The sequence below is a fragment of the Protopterus annectens genome, chromosome 16.part0, assembly GCF_019279795.1.
Source record: "Protopterus annectens isolate FY-2018-M chromosome 16.part0, PAN1.0, whole genome shotgun sequence".
NCBI classification, from domain to species: domain Eukaryota; kingdom Metazoa; phylum Chordata; order Ceratodontiformes; family Protopteridae; genus Protopterus; species Protopterus annectens.
In genome coordinates, this window is record NC_056750.1 from 39,271,972 (window position 1) to 39,291,553 (window position 19,582).

General features: G+C 45.2%; 1 protein-coding gene across 1 annotated transcript in view; it reads left to right on the top strand.

Annotated features, from left to right (window-relative positions):
* RAPGEF1 (Rap guanine nucleotide exchange factor 1) overlaps nucleotides 1–19,582 on the top strand; it is a 2,911,094-nt gene that overhangs the window by 1,073,905 nt on the left and 1,817,607 nt on the right. The window contains exon 6 of the mRNA XM_044058589.1: nucleotides 11,804–11,947. Within this exon, the coding sequence (XP_043914524.1) occupies nucleotides 11,804–11,947 (144 nt within the window). The remainder of the gene's footprint in view (nucleotides 1–11,803; nucleotides 11,948–19,582) is intronic.

The window sequence follows — 19,582 nt, forward strand, 5'->3', positions numbered from 1 at the left end:
AACTAGCCTACTCCGACCTACACTAGGGACCCATGCTAACTGTGAGAGGCGTCTGTGTGCTTTTTTTGGCCTGTGTGTGTGCACACATACTCGTGTGTGGTAAAAGCCCAGCAGCCCTGGGTCAGCAATCTAGTAGCCATCCAGTGGCTAGCTGCCCAACTTGATTTACCTGGGATAGCATTGGTGAGTGAAAGTTGGATGCAAAAACAGTCAACCTACCAAATATGAATGAAGGATTGCTGCACTCAGTATATATTCACTGACAGGATGCCGCTTGGAAGTGGATAACATCATTGTAAGGAGGAGGTTGGGCATTCTATGTATCCAGGAGATGAGATGGAAGGACAGTGCTGCAAACCAATTGGCTTGAGATCCAGAATCTACTGCTCAAGAGGATGACAGACTAGAAGTTTTGTGTGAAGTGTGGTAATGAAAAGTCTTCAAAAGACTTAGTTTTCTTCAGAATTTGTGATAGACTCATGGCAGTCATTCCCCAGTATTAGGATAGGGCAATATTCAAAACTGCAGCCTGTGCCCGCAGAGCAGGGCATTCAGGCAGTAGTTAGAGTATACTAAGTAAAGCAGGACAACTTGAGTTGGTGTTGATAATGAGGGACCTGAATGCTTATATCGGGACATGCATTGTAGGATATTGAGGGCTACAGGTATAAAAAAAGAACAACCATTCTAGACTTCAGTCTGACAAGTGACTTAATGGTGCCATCATACAGTTCACCAGGGGAGACAGTCACATAGAAAAGTGTCCAGCATGCAACTCTGGTAGAATTCCTACTAGTAAGAAAAGGGCATTAGGGTAGAGTTGGGGATTGCAATATCATCCCCAGTGAAACAGTCAACCCACAACATAAACTACTGGAGATCACAGCCAGCTACAAGCAGAGGTCAGAGGAGGCTGTAAGCTCAACGGAGACTAGGCTGAAGACCTAGAACTTGATTAGAGTGAAAGCACAAGAGTTCAAGGAAATGTACAGGGCTGTAGCACCTTAGGAAGATGAGAAAATAGGTGGAGTTGCAGACGAATGGCAACATTTCCAACTGTGAGGACTACAGAACAGATATGCTGCAAAGCCAGGTATGGAAATAAGATACATAAGGAAAGCTGGCAGTGGAATGCAGAAGTGAAGGAAGTAGTCAAAAGAAAAAAGTGCAGGAAAAATTGGAAGAGAAAAGGTAGACCAGGCTAAGAGGGAAATACAGATAATGGAAAATACTGGTTACCTAATAAGCTAAAAGAGCATCAAAGAACAGGCCTTCAGAGCCACTGTACCAGCTTCTCAAAAGTGACCAGTTGCAAAGTGATATCGTTTTTTTGTGCCAAGGCAAATACAGAAGGATAAAGACGGGAGCCAGCAGACACCCTTCATAAGGGATGCCAGAAACAAATGTAGATGGAAGGAATACTTGCAGCAGCTTCTCATTGAAGAAAACCCCACAGAAGGTGTACTGATGTCCTTCAAGGATGCATCTGCAGTCATAACATATGGGTTGTCCTGCCTCAGGCAGCCCTTCGGTCGGCCGGATTCCAAAGTCTGGGTCTGGCCTCGGCTGATGTCGCACTTTCCCAAACCCCACAGAAGGTGTACTGTTTCAGACAGCCAACATTGAGATAGGAAGATAAACCCACCTTAGAAGATGCAAGAGCTGCACTAAAGAAACAAAGTCAGGGAAAAGCAGAAGGCTCTGGTGAGGTGACAACAGATTTGCTCAAGGGGTTGGGTGAATTAGGGGAAATTTGCTCCAGAAGATGCTAATAATGGTATGAAGACTAAGGATTATCCCAGATGGCCAGAAAATAAGTATTTTAGTGCCTGTGTCCATGATCAGAGGGGATATTCACAACTGTGGGCAGTGCAAAGGTATCAGGCTCCTGTCGTACTGCATGAATGTGCTGGAGAGGGTGATTGATAAATACACAAGAGTAGTAGAAAGTTAGATGGAAAATGAGCAGTTCACATCAGGATGAAGCCCAACAGGCCCGAAGTTTGTAGTGAGATGCTTAGTGGATAATAAGGTAGAGATATGGAAAAAGTTCATCTAGGCATTCCTAGACTTGGAGAAAGCATTTGGCAAAGTCTAAAGAAAGATGATTTTGGTGGTCCTGTGATAGTTTGAAGTCCCAGAAGCATTGGTAGAATTAGTGCAGGTTATGTACAAGGACCCAGTGGCACAAGTGTTTGTATTCACAGAGGGGTCCACAGTGGGAGTGGGTGTGCATCAGAGTTGAGCTCTGAATCCACTGTTGATGTTCTTCGTGTTTCACTGTTGCAGTCATCACATTTGGATTATCTGCTTGCAGTACCCCTTAGTCGGCCTGGTTAACAAAGTCTTGGGTCCTGTGTCGGTTGCTGTCCCATCTTCCATGACGTCAAGTAGTCAGGGGTATAAAGCATGTAGCTGGCGCCATTACATCAGTCTTTCTTGCCGTGCGGTCCCCAAAACAGAAGCAGTTCACAAGTGCCGGTCGGCTGACTCCTGAAACTTTCGTTTTCAAGTTTTAGAACTGAAGTCTTCAACTAAGCTAAGTACCCCGTTGGGGAAACTTTTTCTTGCTCTAAACTGATGTCAGTAAAAGTTAATAATTGTATTTCTTGTGGAAAGCAAATACCTCATAAAGATTTTCATTCGTACTGCATTCCTTGCCTAGGCCCTGACCACGACGTACCTCGCTGTCAGTTTTGTGCCTTATTTAAGCAATGAACTATTTGTCGGTATATTTACGCTTCTAAATATTTTTGTACTCTGTTCAATTATACAGATACGGCTTCAGTAAGCCGCCCGACTACCAACATCCCAAAAAAACGCAAAGATAAAGACAGAGACTGCATAGGTCCAAAGCTGGCGACGATACTTCTCCTAAGCTAGTCGCCAGTACTCAGTGTGGCGCTTTTGCAGCCCCTGATACCCGCTACTTCAGATTCGCAGGCCTCTACTGAGACCCATTTGGAGTCCGGTATGCCACGAGATGCTTCAACTGTGGAACCTGCGGATGTGTCTACCTTGGATGGGTCTGGAGCCGCTGTGCAGGCACTGGCTTCTGAGGGTGTATTCAGGCCTACTGACTTGCATATTAAACCAACGCCATCTTCTTTAAGGCCTAAAACCTGATCCATGCCTGGAAAACTGACACCCAGACCGCATGGTCAGGCCTCTATGCATAAAAAACAACTGATAAGAATGGCTGAAGACCTTATTACTTTAATCAGGGGAAGCCAAATGGTAAAGACAGACAACACCACGGTTATGTGGTACATAAACAAGCAGGGGGGAAACCCACTCATACTCTCTCTGCAGACTAACCATGGCTCTGTGGAATACAGCCTTGAGTTACCAAATGCACCTACAGGCTCAGTTCCTGCCAAGAAAGCTAAACACACTGGCAGACAATATAAGCAGAAATCTCATGGACCCACACGAGTGGAAACTGGAACCAAGGATTTTCAACATGTTGAGAAACAAATGGGGGAGCCCAGATATAGACCTGTTTGCCTCCCCCCAGAACTACCAGTTGAAAAAATTCTGCACAAGGACTCCCCACAAACAAGCTTGGAAAGTGGATGTCATGTCCTTCACCTGGAAAAATCTATCAATTTATGCCTTTCCCCCTCTGCCTCTTCTCTCCAAGGTACTACTAAAGATCAAACAGGATAAACCAAGGATGATACTGATTGCACCAGACTGGCCACGCCAACACTGGTACCCCCTTTTGCGCAGTGTGTCACTGCTAGCACCATGGCACCTGCCTCAGACCCCTGTCCTGCTGACTCAGCGGGAGGGCCAGATTCTGCACACATAGCTTCAAACCCTGAACCTGGCAGCATGGCTAATTACCTGATCTCTCCGTTACCATCCCTCAGTAAGCAAGTGTTGGATGTCATTTTGGAGGCAAGGAGGCCTAGTACTAGAAAATCCTACGTTGATAAATGGAAAAGATTGTGTTCCTGGAACCAAACTCGGGATGGACACAGCAGTGCCCAATTTACTTCAGATTCTTCAATACTTAACTGAGATGTTGCACAAGGGCCTTTCCTTTTCCTCCATCAAAATTCATGCCTCAGCCATTTCAGCTAATTACAACACAGAACCCACCCCTCTTTTCTCATCCACTGCTGAAGCAGATGTTCTTAGTGTTTCACTGTTGCAGTCATTACATTTGGTAATCTGCTGGCAGGTTGCCCTCAGTTGGCCTGAATTCCAAAGTCTTGGGTCCTGCGTCGGTTGCTGTCTTCTCTTCCATGACGTCAGGTCGTCAGGGGTATAAAACATGCAGCCGATGCCATTTTCTTTAGTCTTTCTTGCCGTGCAGTGCCCGAAGCAGAAGCATTTCGCAAGTGCCGGTCAGCCAACTACTGAAATATTCGCGTTTGAGTTTCAGAACCAAAGTCTTCAATAAAGCTAAGTAACCTGTTGGGGGAACTTTTTTTCTTGTTTTTTATCGATGTCAGAAAAAGTTAATAATTGTATTACTTGTGGGAAGCAAATACCTCATAAGGATTTCCATTTATACTGTATTCCTTGCCTAGGCCCTGATCTCAACGTGCCTGGCTGTCGGTTTTGTGCTAGATTTAACCAATGCACTATTAAGTGTCGGTATATTTTTGCATCTAAGTATTTTGGAAATAGATTTAACTACCCAGAGATGTCGTCTGATAGCAGTCCGACTACCGGAGTACATAAAAAACGCAAAGAAAAGGACAGAGAAAGGCAGTCGAGATCCAAAACCAACAACGAAGCTTCTCCTAAGCCAGTCGCCAGTTCGCCGGTACTCAGTGAGGCGCTTTTGCGGCCCTTTATACCTGCTACCTTCGAGTCGCAGGCCTCTACCGACACCCATGTGGAGTCCGGCATGCCGCAAGATTGGACTGACGGATGTATCTCCCTTGGATGGATCCGGAGCCGCTGAGCAGGCACCGGCTTCTGAGGGTGTATTCAGACCTCAACATTTTTATATCAAACCCAAAGCTGCAAAACCAAAGGCAAAGATACCTTCTAAAACTAAAAAACTGACGCCTGAGCCATGTGCACAGGCCTAAAAACAGATGATCAAAATGGCTGAAGACCTTATTACCTTGATCAGGGGTACCCATCCCCCTCCAGATAAGAGGCCTAGGCAAGACACTGACTATGAATCTTCAGATCAGGTTTCTATTTCTTCTGATTCCTCTTATGATCAGGAATTGTCTTTACCTCTTTATGAGGATTCTGATGCTGAGGATTCTATTCCATCTGTATCTCCTCCTGAGGATTATTCATTTGGAGAAATCTTGCATACTTTGAGGGAGCATTTTCACTGGGAGAGTCAAGACTTCTCAGAATCAAAAGAGAGGCTCAGGGATTTCCTCCTCCTCCCTCAGCACAGGACTTTAGCCATTCCCCCTGTGTTAGACATTATGGAGCCTGACCCCTGACTCTCTACCTCCGGCTCCCAGTAAGCCTGACGGGTATTACAGGGTCCCTGACTCTCATAAATTTTTATTTAGAAACCCTGCTGCTGATCCTGAAACTATTTCACAGGGTCCAAAGGGAGTTAAGGCCTCAACAGCAAAAAAAGTACCCCCTCCGACAGAGATTCAAGGGCGCTGGACAGATGAGGAAAAAAAGTTTATACATCTGCAGCCTTGGCAATTAGGGCCTTAAACTGATAATTTCATATGCTTAAGTACCAACAACATGTTATGGGATTGCGGAAACAGAAAATTATGTTGGTTTCAGAATGCGCAGAAAATAAGGAATTGCAGGAAATATTGCATGCAGCTGAACAAGTTGGGAAGCATACTTTGCAATGTGGTTTTGATTCTTTAGAGGCCTCCTGCAGGACCGCAGTTACTGGATCTGTGATTAGGAGGCATGCCTGGTTAAAGGAGCAACATTTGCCTTATGTTAAAGCTAAATTGCTAGATGCACCTTTACAGCATGATTCTCTGTTTGGTATTAAGGCAGAAGAGGTTGTAAAGAAAATGGAAGACAAAGCTAAGTCTATGCAAACTGTTAAAGATTTCTTACAAGTGCAGCCACCTAGATTCAGTAGACACTGGCTTACAAAAAATTGGTCCTTTCCTGTGTCAGACAGAGCTAAAAGGGGCAAATCCCGATGCCCTAAGGGTTCCAGGTACCAGGCTCAAGACTCATACAGGTCAAAGCAATGGGGTGCATCCACCTCCAAATCTGGAGGAGATAAAGCGCAAACCTACAGAAAGCAATCCCAATGACTTCCCTCTGTCTACACCAAGCACTTATCTTTTGGCAGCACCCATAGGGGGAAAATTAGCACTTTCTGCTCAAAATTGGCAGTTAATAACCCAGGACAAGTGGGTACTGAACATCGTATCACAGGGATACAGATTCCATTTCCACACACTGCCAATGACAAATAATTGGCCAGACCTGCCAAAAAAAACAATGGGCAGAGACACAGAAACAGGTTACGTCCCTCATGAATATGGGGGCCATTCAGACAGTACCAGAACAGGAAAAGGACAAGGTTTTTACTCGACTCTTCTTGGTACCCAGAAAGGACAAGGCCTGGTGGCCAATACTGGATTTATCGATTTTGAACACATACCTGGACATTCCAAAATTCAAAATGCTCACTTTGCAACAGTTTCTGCCCATGCTGGGCAAGAATGCTTGGCTGGTGACTTTAGACTTAAAAGAGGCATGCCTGCATGTCCCAATAAGACAGTCGTGCAGAAGATACCTCAGATTCAAGGCTGGCTTAATGCATTACCAATTCTCTGCACTGCCTTTTGGCTTATCTACTGCGCCCAGGGTCTTTACAAAGTGCCTGGCACCAGTAATTGCATTTTACAGACAAAGAAGTATTCAAATATATCCTTACTTGGACGACTGTCTCATTCAAGCAGAGAACAAGGACACACTTCTACGACACCTGGCGTTTGTGAAAAGGATTCTAGCATGCCTAGGGTACATAATAAACGAAAAGAAATCACAACTGGTACCCTCTCAAAAGATAACATTCTTGGGTGCTAGCTTGTATACAACTGCCCAGGTGGCGTACCTCACGCCAGACAAACAAAGGCAACTGACTACTTACTTCAAACTGATGGCAACAAAAACCCAGTCTTCTGCAAGACAAATTCTGCAGGCTCTGGGCTTCATGGCATCCTGCATCCTACTAATTCTGTATGCAAGACTGCATATGAGGAAACTTCAGTGGTACCTAAAAAGTTTATGGAGTCAACATTCACTCAGTCTGGAAACAATGATTCCTCTCATCCCCTGCCTGCAACAGGAGTTTCTATGGTGGGCAAAGGCCTGTCACCAAAACACAGGATGGCCCTTCACTCTACCCCCTGCCAGCCATACCTTAACAACAGATGCATCAGATTATGCCTGGGGGGCCCACATGGCAGGAAGATGCATTCAGGGCATATGGGCACCAAATCAAATGCATCTACATATCAACCAGAAAGAGATGCTAGCTGTTCAAAATGCCCTAACAGCCTTCAAGGACTTGCTTCATCCAGGGCAACTACTGATAAAGACGTACAACACCACAGTCATGTGGTATATAAACAAGCAAGGGGGCACACACTCATACCCCCTTTGCAGATTAGCCATGGCACTGTGGGACACAGCTTTGACCTACCAAATAAATCTTCAAGCTCAATTCCTGCTAGGAAAACAGAACACTCTGGCAGACGATTTAAGCAGAAACCTTATGGATCCTCACGAGTGGAAACTAAATCTACAAGTATTCAGCATGATAACAGAGAAATGGGGGAGCCCAGACATAGATCTATTTGCCTCTCCTCAAAATTATCAATTGAAAAGATTCTGCACAAGGCCTTATCACAGACCAGCATGGAAAGTGTATGCCCTATCCTTCAGTTGGAAAAACCTGTCAGTTTACGCCTTCCCTCCTCTGCCTCTTCTACCCAAGGTGGTCCTAAAAGTCAGACAAGAGAAGCCAAAGATGATATTAATTGCCTCGGTCTGGCCCCACCAATACTGGTACCCAATCCCAAGGAACTTGTCTCAATACCCAGCTTGGACCTTGCTCAAAGACTACACCTACTGTCCCAGCAAAACAATCAGATCCTGCACACTCAGCTACAGACTCTGAACCTGGCAGCATGGCTAATCATGTAATCATATGAACGACACCTCTCAATAAAGCTGTGTGAGATGTCATTTTGGAAGCCAGAAGGCCTAGTACTAGAAAATCATATGCCGACAAATGCAAGAGATTCTGTGCTTGGAATCAAGCACAAGGAACTGATACAGCAGAACCACATATTCCTTAGATATTACAATACTTAACTGAGATGCTTGACAAAGGTCTATTTTTCTCATCAATCAAAATCCATGCCTCTGCCATTTCGGCTCATTACAATACAGAGCCACCAATCTTTTCTCATCCTTTACTAAAGCAGTATCTTAGAGGAGCCAAAAACCTAAGGCCTCCTAGAAGATCACCATTACCTGCATGGGACCTCAATTATGTGTTGGAAAAGCTCACCCTGCCTCCATTTGAACCTGCCGCTACCACTGATATAAAGTTCTTATCATGGAAGACAGCTCTGCTACTAGCAGTTACTTCCACAAGAAGAGTTTCAGAGCTACAAGCCCTCATGGCTGTAGAGCCTTTTATCATATTTTACCCAGACAGGGTGTGTCTGAGGACAAATCCTACTTTTATGCCTAAGGCGGTTTCCACTGTGGCTCTTAACCAAAAAATTCATCTGCCAACTTTTTATCCAAATCCACAGAACAAAGGGGAGAGAATTCTGCATTCCTTGTACGTACACAGACAGCTAAGATTCTACTTGAGCAGGACAAACGCTCTAAGAAAAACTGAGCAATTACTAGTGTCATATGCTGCAGGATCAGAAGGAAAGGCTATATCAAGGCAGACAATTTCAAAGTGGATAAGCCACTGCATCCGTTTCTGCTACTTACACCATGGTAAACCTGTGCCCAAGGGCATTAGGTCTCATTCCACCAGAGCTGCAGCTACTTCAGCAGCCTTTCTCAGAGGAGTACCAACCAAAGATATTCTAGAGGCTGCTACTTGGAGTTCTGTTCACACCTTTACAAAGCATTACCATTTGCCTCTCTACTCGTCCAGTGCAGGCTTTGCCACTGCAGCGCTGCAGGGCCTTATAGCCGCACCTAATTCTGTTTAGCTCCAGCCTCCCAACCATAGCTTTGGGATTCTACCCAAATGTAATGACTGCAACATTGAAACACGAAGAATGTAGTACAGTTGTGTACACTTAACATAAATGTAGATGTTCGAGTGTATTCACTGTTGCAGTCCAGGTTACCCTCCTGCCATTCCCCTGTTATTCTACAGTTTATCTTTCCTTCTCTATCTTCTACAACCTGTGGTGGTGTATTTGCTTGTAGATGAAGGTATAGTCTATATTTTTGCATATGTATATATATATATATATATATATATATATATATATATATATATATATATATATATAAAATATTGCTACCTTTTTGGGGGCAAGAAAATGGCGTTGGCTGCATGTTTTATATCGCTGATGACCTGATGTCATGGAAGAGAAGACAGCAACTGATGCAGGACCCAAGACTTTGGAATTCAGGCCGACTGAGGGCAGTCTGCCAGCAGATTACCCAAATGTAATTACTGCAACAGTGAATACACTTGCACATCTACATTTATGGTAAGTGTACGCAACTGTACTTTCCTCTGAGGGGCCAAAAACTTAAGACCACCCAGGAGAGCTCCTACCCCAGCTTGGGACCTTTGTATTGGAAAAACTCACTCTACCTCCTTTTGAGCCAGCTGCAAATGCCGAGTTGAAATTCCTTTCTTGGAAAACAGCCTTTCTTTTAGCCATCACTTCAGCTAGAAGGGTGTCTGAATTACAGGCCATCATGGCAGTGGAGCCTTTCATCATTTTTCATGCTGATAGGGTGTCCCTCAGGACCAATCCCTACTTCATGCCCAAGGTGGTGTCTAGTGTGGCCCTTAATCAGTCCATTCATTTGCCAGCCTTCTTTTCTAATCCACAGAACAAAGGGGAGAGAATTATGCACTCCTTAGATGTACACAGAAAACTTAGATTTTATTTGGACAGGACTAAACCTCGCAGGAAGTCTGAACAACTGCTGGTTGCATTTGCTGCAGGGGCAGAGGGGAAGGTCATTTCAAAGCAAACCATTTCTAAGTGGATAGGCCATTGCGTTAATTTCTGCTGTAAGCACCATGGAAAGCCTACCCCACAGGGGATTAGACCACATTCTACCAGAGCTGCATCCACCTCTACAGCCTTTCTCAGAGGTGTCCCTACCAGGGACATCCTAGAAGCTGCTACCTGGAGTTATGTACGCACCTTCACCAAGCATTACCATTTGCCAGTTTTCTCTAAATCCAGGGCTGACTTTGCCACTCCAGTCTTGCAGGGCCTTATAGCTGATCCTAATGCTATCTCATTTCCTCCTCCCATCCTTAGCTTTGGGAATCAGTCCAAATGTGATGACTGCAACAGTGAAACACAAAGAATGTAGTACAGATGAAACACAAAGAATGTAGTACAGTTGTGTGCACTTGCCATAAATGTAGATGTTCGAGTGTATTCACTGTTGCAGTCCTAGTTACCCTCCCTCCAGCCCCCTGACTTCTATTGGCTGTACCTCTATTCTTGCTATCTATGTTTAAAGCTTTTTGGTGTATTTGCTTTTTTGTTGGAGGTGTAACCTTATTTGTATATATAATTGCTTCCCATTATGGGGGCACCTGACATCTGGGGCAAGAAAAACTGATGTAATGGCATCGGCTGCATGCTTTATACCCCTGACTTCATGGAAGATGGGACAGCAACCAATGCAGGACCAAAGACTTTGTTAATCAGGCCGACTGAGGGCTACTGCAAGCAGATAACCCAAATGTGATGACTGCAACAGTGAATACACTCGAACATCTACATTTATGGTAAATGTACACAACTGTAATTTCATACTGGTGATGGATTGCGTTAGCAAACAGGTCATAGGTGACAGATTAACAAAGCTGCTTTATGCGGTTGATGTAGCATTACAAGCAGACTGTACAACAGCTTTAGCAAACGATTGGAGAATGTAAAGGAAAACTGAAGGCACAGAAAATAAAATGGAGTGCAGACGACAGTTGTCAGGCAGCAAATGGGGGAAATCATAAGAAGCTGAAAATTGAGATACAAGGGAAAACAGAACAGGTTAACGGCTTCAGGTAACTTGGAGGGGTGGTTGAGGAGATTTTCTGTTTTATGTTGTTAACCTTTCCTTGTTTCTCATATGTTATTTATCAAAAGAATAGTTGTGTCCTAACACAACTTTCATCACTGAAGTTGATAGTGTTTTATCTGCTTTTCTGTACACACACACATGCACTCAACAGTCTTTGTCTGTTTAGACAGACCAAATGTGATGTGAGTTTGAGTCAACATCAGCCCTGTCCTCTGGCTGTATCTTCAATGCTAAAATGTTTTAGCCTATAATAGTAAAATGTTGATATGCTTGGTATGTGCAGAGTACAGTAAAACGGTATACATGTTCGTGGTTGAGCTAAAATGGTATAAAAATTATTAATGAGATAACATTGTATGACAGTGAAGTCAAACATATTGCATGTTCTTACATTGGACTTCTACCAGCAGTGGCATTACAGAAACTTGCCAGAGTGAGACTTTGACATATACTACCTGCCTTATTCATAATAGATTGATAAGTGCTGGTAATGCTTTCTAGGTGTGCATCATTCCTGTGAACATGACATTAATCTGACTTTTTAAAATGATTATTACAGTATTTCAGATCTTCCATTAACTGATCGTGAAAAAGAGATTTTAAGTAAAACAACTCCAGTAATGCAGTCATCCGATGTGATACCTGATGAAGAAGCCGCACCTCCAAAGCCACCTTTACCTGGCATTCGAGTCGTGGAAAACAGGTATAAAATACCTTGTGTAGCTAACATATATGCAGTGTTTCATTTTCCTTTTAGACAGTGTATACACAATAGTTGTGTTTTGTAGGTTTTTGTCTTTTTCCTCTGTGTTTGAGTTCCTGAGATTAACTTTGTGATTCTTACTTCACTACTGACTTTCAGGAATTTAAATTGTGTGACATTTTTATAAATATGCATTGATAGTGTTCTTTGCTACTATTGAGGGGGGTGATGATTTAGTCTAAACAAATGTAAGTTTGATTAGTTATTTTCAGTGCCAGTTGATTTTACAAAGGTATATGTGATGTGTCTGACTATAATATGATGTTTGCATGTGGGATGGGATTGTATCTTCAACCTTCATTTCAGTAATTTACTTACCGAGGAAAGTGGAAGTTGTCACCATGATGAAGGGTTTTCTGCAGCTTCTGTATTCCCATTTGAGCTGGTAGCTAGATTAAAGTGGATGTGAAGCACAGCATAGAGAAACAACAGCACCACCAAAATGAGCACTTTTAAGTGGAAAGATTACTGCATACTTTGAAGTACTTTCTGTGGGTTGAAACAAAATTAACTCTGTTTTTACTTGTTACCAGTTAGGTAATTGGAAACCTGTCTTTGTAAGGCTACCAAGTATGCAGCAAAGTCCCGTCATACCCATATAGGCTTCAGAGGACATACCCATATAGGCTTCAGAGGATTCCTTTATTCAGTAGATAGCAGCTGCAAGTGATGTGATGGTAAAAGGGAGGTAATTGGAAACATGTCTGTAACGCTACCAAGTATGCAGCAAAGTCCCTTCATACCCAAATAGGCTTCAGAGGATTCCTTCTTTCAGTAGATAGCAGGTGATGTGATGGTAAAAGGGAGGTAATTGGAAACGTGTCTTTGTAACGCTTCCAAGTACGCAGCAAAGTCCCGTCATGCCCAAATAGGCTTCAGAGGATTCCTTCATTCTGTAGATAGCAGGTGATGTGATGGTCAAAGGGATAATGATTGACAGTAGGTTTTCACGAACGCCGAGGTGCCAGCACGACATTCAACCTTCAGCGAAGGCATGCCCATTTACGCATGTCTTTCGAACACCCACCCAACCGCGGGGAGGACATGCAGACTCCACACAGAAGGCACTCCCCACACTCCAGCCGAGAATCGAACGGGCGAACCTCTTGCTGTGAGGCAACAATGCTACCGCTGCACCACCGCGGAATTTATTTACTGTTATTTAGTGGTATTGCATATATAGGCCTTTACCTAAATTGTCCTGTGGACTTGTTTGACCTTAGTAGTTAGTATCCTGTGCACTAGTAGTTAGGCGCCGTTGCACTTTTTTTGCCTAGATCGTTAGTTTGGCGGTTTTTCGCCGCTCGTAATCAACAGGGGCACCTGTTGATTTATTTGTACTGTTAACTTGTTGATTGTTTACTTGTCTTTGGCGGGGATCCGCTAAAGTCGTATTTTAGGATTGCTGTTGCAAATTTTTTTCTTGTGTGATTGAACCTGTGTGTGTGTGTGTCTTGTGTTATATACTTGGTCTGTTTGAATTAGAAGACCTAGTTTGTATTACACTGGGCTAGGCCCGTTTAACTTAGAGACCTAGTCCTCGTGTAATTCTTCTGCAGGGCTAGGCCAGTTTTAGTTAAGAGGACCTAGTCCTCAGTTATTCTTTCTTTACCTATTTCTCCTCTGGTTTTGCATGTGTGTCTGCAATGTCTAAGGATAGCAAGGAGCATAAACCCTCAGGGTTCAAAAAATGCATGAAATGCTCCCAGAAAATGTCATTAACAGATGGCCACAGTAGCTGTGTCTACTGCTTGGGAGCCATCCATTTGCAGGAATCATGCTTGTTCTGTCATGCTTTCTCTCCTAGAGTGTTGCAGGAGAGAAAGAACAAGCTGATACTCAGCGGTCTTCTGAAACCAACCTTTGAGGAAGCCTTATCTAGTTTGTCGGCTTCTTCTTCCAAGTCTACAAAATCCAGATCTGACTCCAAATCTAAAGCTTCAAAAAGGCCTTCTCCGGCACCAGCTGGTGTCTCGGAGCCACCTTCCAAATTACCAAAATCTGCCTCCTCGGCTCCTCAGTCTTCAGAGCCGAAGGAGAGCACCATGGTATCAGAGTCAGTCACAGGTGCTTTGGTGCTGATGTCTGAACCTTTGGAAAGAGCAGTTGACTCTACTGCTCAGAGCCAGTCTGTAGAATGCCTACCGGTCTCCTTGCTAATCAAGTCTCCAGTGCCTGCTAGGTCGAGATCTTCCAGGAGCCTTTCGGAAGAAGATGTGGAGAGGGTAGTACTGAGACTCCTGAAGTTGTCTGCTTTGCCTAAATTTATGTTGGCTCTGACCCAGTCGGCTCCGGAGTCACTCGAGCCAGTTTTGCCCTCGTCAGTGATTCCTTCTCAGAGCCATGTTGGCCTTTCGGAGCCGGAGTGCCTGTTACCAATGGAGGAATCCTCTGTTCCAGCTCGCCTTGCTGCTGTATTGGAGCAGAGTTTGGCTCCGACAACCTTGGCTCCGTCCGTCGTGTCCAGGGGCCGAAGCTGTTCTATTGGCGCCAATGGGGAGGGTTTGAATCATGAGTTCAGACCCTGCATCTATCTCGGAGCCAATGGCTCTGGCGCCAACCTTTGTCTCTTCGGAGTGGGGAGGTCTTCGGAGCCAGAGAGGTCGGCTTTTAAGGTGATGAGCATGCTGTCTCAATCTACAGCCCCTGCCAGTGGTACAAACACCCCCCCCCCAGGATGGTTCCTACTCTCTCTGGAGACAGCAGAGATCCACAGCCTCAGGAGCCACTGGCTGGTGGTCCCCACTCTTCTGAGGCCTCCCCAGAAGGTCCCTTCGAGGAGCCCCCTCAGAAGAGGGTATGCACGAGGAAGCATATTGACTCCCGGATGAGTCTCTGACATCGGACACTGACCTCGAGGAGTCGGAAGGGTCCCCCAAGTCGTCCTCTGATGATGTCTCCTTTGTGGACATCCTGGAGATCCTTAAACAGAGGTGCGACTGGCCCACTGTCAACCCTTCTGATGAGGAGTCGGTGTACCTGAAGGCTTTCGGGTCTCAACCCTCTGCCTGTTGGGTTTCTCCACCTTTTGACGAACTAATGGATCTGGTTAGTCGGAAGATGTGGGATACTCCCGATGCTGTGGAGCCAGTTCCCAGGAGACCAGATAAGTTCCTGTCTGCCCCCCCCCCCCCCCCGGAAAAGAGCTCTTGTCTAAGGGCGTTCCCGTAGATGCCATGGTGGTGGCGGCAGCCACAAAGGAGTTGGCGGAGACTTCTTCATTTGTTCATCTGCCAAACAAGGAGTCTCGACAGATGGACATATTTGGGAAGTGTGTATTTAGTTCAGCGGCATTTACATTCCGATCTCTGAGCTATCTTACCCACTTCACGAGGTTGCAGAAGGATCTCCTCAAGGAGTTAGGAGAGTCCATACAGGATGCTTGTCCTGAGGGAGTCCTTGATAGGATCTCTGCTCAGTTGTCCACCCTAAATTCTGTAGTTAACTCCTTCATGCGAGTAGAGCAGCGGGTTCAGGAGTTGCCCTTAGGAGCCACTCCTGGATGCGCTTGTGTAATTTTGTGGAGCCATTCAAGTCCACCTTCACCAATGCCCCGTTTGATGGTTCCTCCTTGTTTGGTCCCAAGGTGAAAGAAACACTCGGTGTGAGCAGGAAGGAAAGACACTCTCTGCCGTGGGAGTCCATTTTACCATTCCCTCTCGACTATACCCCAAAGGTCAAAGGGGAGGTAAAATGTGGTTCAAAAAGTCCCAGAGGGTCTTTCCAGACACACACAATGAATCCTCCTTCAGAGGCAGAGGAGTAGGAAATGGTAGACGTCGCCCTCGAGGCAGGGGCGGTCCGCAATACCAGCAAGGCCATGATTCCTTTTGAGGGCGGCCTTATCAGCCCTCCTGATGTGGGGCCCGACTGCGTTTCTCTGGGGCCAGTCGGGGGTCGCATCTCTTTGTATTCAGAAGCCTGGCTAAATATCACCCAAGACAAGTGGGTACAAAGCGTTGTTACCAGAGGCTATGTCATACCCTTTTCCCTTCCACTGTTTGTTCCCAAAAAGATCCCAGATGTTCTACCCAATCACAGGGATCAGGCAACTGTGGAGATCAACAAGTTGCTCCTAAAAAGAGTCATCCAGCCCGTCCCAGCAGACCAGACAGGATCCGAACTTACTCCAGGTTCTTTTTAGTCCCAAAACGAACCGGAGACTGGAAGCCAATTTTGGACTTCAGCAGATTAAACGAATCCATGAAGAAGGGCAAGTTTCGGATGGTCACACTGCAGTCGATACTCCCGTTGTTAGGGAAAGACTATTGGATGTGCTCTCTGGATCTCCAAGATGCCTACGACCATATAATAATGGACAAGGCGTTAAGGAGATATCTGCGTTTCTGGCTGGGAGCCAGTCATTATCAGTTTCGTGCTCTGCCCTTTGGTCTCACCACAGCCCCCCCAGGGTATTCACCAAATGCATGGCAGTAGTGACAGTTCACTTGAGACGTCAGGGGATTCCAGGTGTTTCCATATTTGGGTGACTGGCTCCTGACCGCCCCCACCAGGCATCTACTCATCCAAAACAGGGACGCCACCATTCAACTTTGTGCTCAACTAGGGATCTCCATAAACTGGGAAAAATCTGCATTACTGCCCTCGCAATCTGTGAATTTTATAGACGCAGAGGTAGACACAGTGGATATGACAGTTTGTTTCCCCACCGAAGGAGCACAAAGCCTCATCTCTCAAGTTCAGCGTCTTCTTCCGCTTCGGAAGGTCAAAGCAAAATGGATTCTTCAACTTCTCTGTACGATAGCCTCAACCATTCTGTTAATACCTTTAGCCAGGTTGCACATGAGAATTCTCCAATGGCTTCTGTTTTCCCAGTGGTCCTTCCATTATCTACCGCTGAGTCATCCTATCCTGCTGATGGAATCATGCAAAAAGGACCTTCATTGGTGGAAGAACCTCAACATGTTCACGGGAGCTCCCTTTGTGCCTGCCCAACCTGTTGCCACTGTGACCACGGATGCCTTCCAGGTCGGGTGGGGGGCATTATCTTGGCAGGACTGTCCACGGCACATGGCAGGAACACAAGGCTCATCTGCATATCAATGTTCTGGAGATGAAGGCAGTGCTTCTGGCATTGCAAGCACTTCAAGACCTTCTTCCTCCAGGGACGATTGCGATACAATCGGACAACATGACGGTTGTGTGGTATATCAACAAACAGGGCGGTACCAGATCTTACCCACTCTGTCGAGAAGCCATGTGAGTTTGGGAATGGGTGATTTATTCCCAGCGCTTTCTAGTGACAATGCACATTCCGGGGATAACCAACGTGATAGCCGACAAGCTAAGCCAGGCAATCTTACCGCCTCACGAGTGGTCTCTGAAACGGGAAATAGTGGAACAGATTTTCCGGAGATGGGGACAGCCTTGCTGCGACCTTTTTCCAGCCCAGTCAGTGCCGAGTGCAGCAGTTATTTTTCCCCAAGTCCCCCTCCGGGGGAAACACCCAGAGATGCTCTTGTCCACAATTGGCCCACGGGACTTCTCTATGCCTTTCCTCCATTCCCCCTTATCCCCAAAGTGATTCAGAAAGCCAATTGGCTAGGAAGCAAGTTGATCCTCATTGCTCCTTACTGGCTTCGTCAGGTCTGGTTCCCCTTCCTCGAGCCTCTTCTCCTGGACGATCCTTGGATTCTGAACCCAGTTCCAGATCTATTGACCCACATGTCGGGTTTGCTACATCCTGCTCTCCACACCCTCAAATTGACAGCATGGCCGCTCCAGTTCCATCTCTAGTCAGGCTTCATGATGTTTCTTGATCAGTGTCCCATATTCTCTTATCCTCGCATAAACCCTCAACCAGAAGGCTGTATAACAGTAAATGGAAAAAGTTCTCTATTTGGGCACAGAAAATGAACATGGATCCTTACACTGTTCCCATTCCCATGATTCTGGAATTCCTTTTGGAGCTTTTTCAGCAGGGATCTGCCACGGCCACCATCAAAGTACAATTGATGGCAATCTCTCATTTTTATTTAGGGTCTCCAAATGCCAACCTTATGTCTCATTTTATTTATTTATTTTTATTTTACATTTGTTGACCGGGCTAGTCTAGCTGGATACATGTCCATTTTCAGTAGAGGCCCGGGGAGAAAAGCTCCAAAGAACAGAGGTACATAAACAAAAACATCAGCAGAACAAGTAATTATTATTACATTCATAGGCAAATAAAGCAAATAAGTAGGTTATACATGTTGTTTAAAAGAGGTACAGGCTTATATAGATGGTCTAACATGGTTACATTGTGGACCCTTAAGGTTTTGGGTTGGGCAGAGGCTTAGGTGGGCCTGGGTGGGCCTGGGACGTTTGCTATTAGTCTGGATTAGAGCAAGGGCATAGCCATTGGTACTTTAGGAGTTCTTTGAGGTGTTTTTTGAATTGGTGAAGAGAGGTCATGAGTCTTAGGTTGTTTGGGAGGGCATTCCAGGATTTACCAATGGAATTGGCATAGAGAGCTTCACCTCCCGAGTTGTTAGATTTAATGGTCTGCACTTGTAGACTTTTGGATGACCTGAGGGACGTAAGGTTGGAGTAGGGGGTAAGTATTTTGCTCAGTGAGGGGGTTTTGTCTGGATGGTTGATTATTTTAAATGCCTCAGTGAGTTAGTTGAGTTTGAGAATGTTGGGCAATTCTAACCATTCCAGTGTCCTTAGATTTAGGCAGTGATGGGTGCGATAGGGCATTCCTGTTATGAATCTGGCTATATGGTTATAGGTTGTAGATAGTTTATTGAGCTCTCTCTTGTTAAGGAAGGAGAATATCGGGGAGGCATAAAGGAGTGTGGAGAGGAGGTGGGTCCGGGCGATAGTTTGATGTACGGGGTTAAGAAGTTCTTTATTCTATACATGGACCCGAGTTTCTTGTTTACCGACTTAATGGTCAGGCTGACATGCGTATCAAATTTAAGCTTATGGTCTATGGTCACCCCTAGTAATTTGGTGTGGGAGACAGGTTCGATTATGGTCCCATTGTTGGAGGACACGTGGAAGGTTGGGTTGTTGGTATTAGGAGGTTCTTTACCTTGGGAGGTAGTTGGAGTGGGGAAAAATAGAAGTAATTTGGGTTTGGTTGGGTTAAGTAAGAGTTTTAGTTCCGTGAACCATTTTTCGACTATGGTAAAGCAGTTTTGGGTTGTGACTTGGAGTTTGGCGAGAGAGACGTCAGAGCAGATCAGGGTGGAGTCATCTGCATATTGAATACAGGTGGCTTTGGGAATGATAGAGTGTAGACCATTTATAAAGACGGAAAAAAGAAGGGGACCGAGAATAGATCCTTGGGGAACACCGATATTAGTGGGGAGTAGGCCTGATAGTCCGTTTTGCCACTGAATCGCCTGTTTTCTACGAGAGAGGTAGGCGTTAAACCAACTTATGGTTGATTTGCTAAGATGAAAGGTTTCCAGCGTGTGGAGCAACTGTTGGTGATTGACCATATCGAAGGCTTTCGATAGGTCGAGAAAGAGCGCAGAGGATATTTATTTTATTTTATTTAACATTTGTTGACCGGGAATGTCCGACTAGGTTCCACAGAGCCTGTTTTCAGCGGAGGCCTGG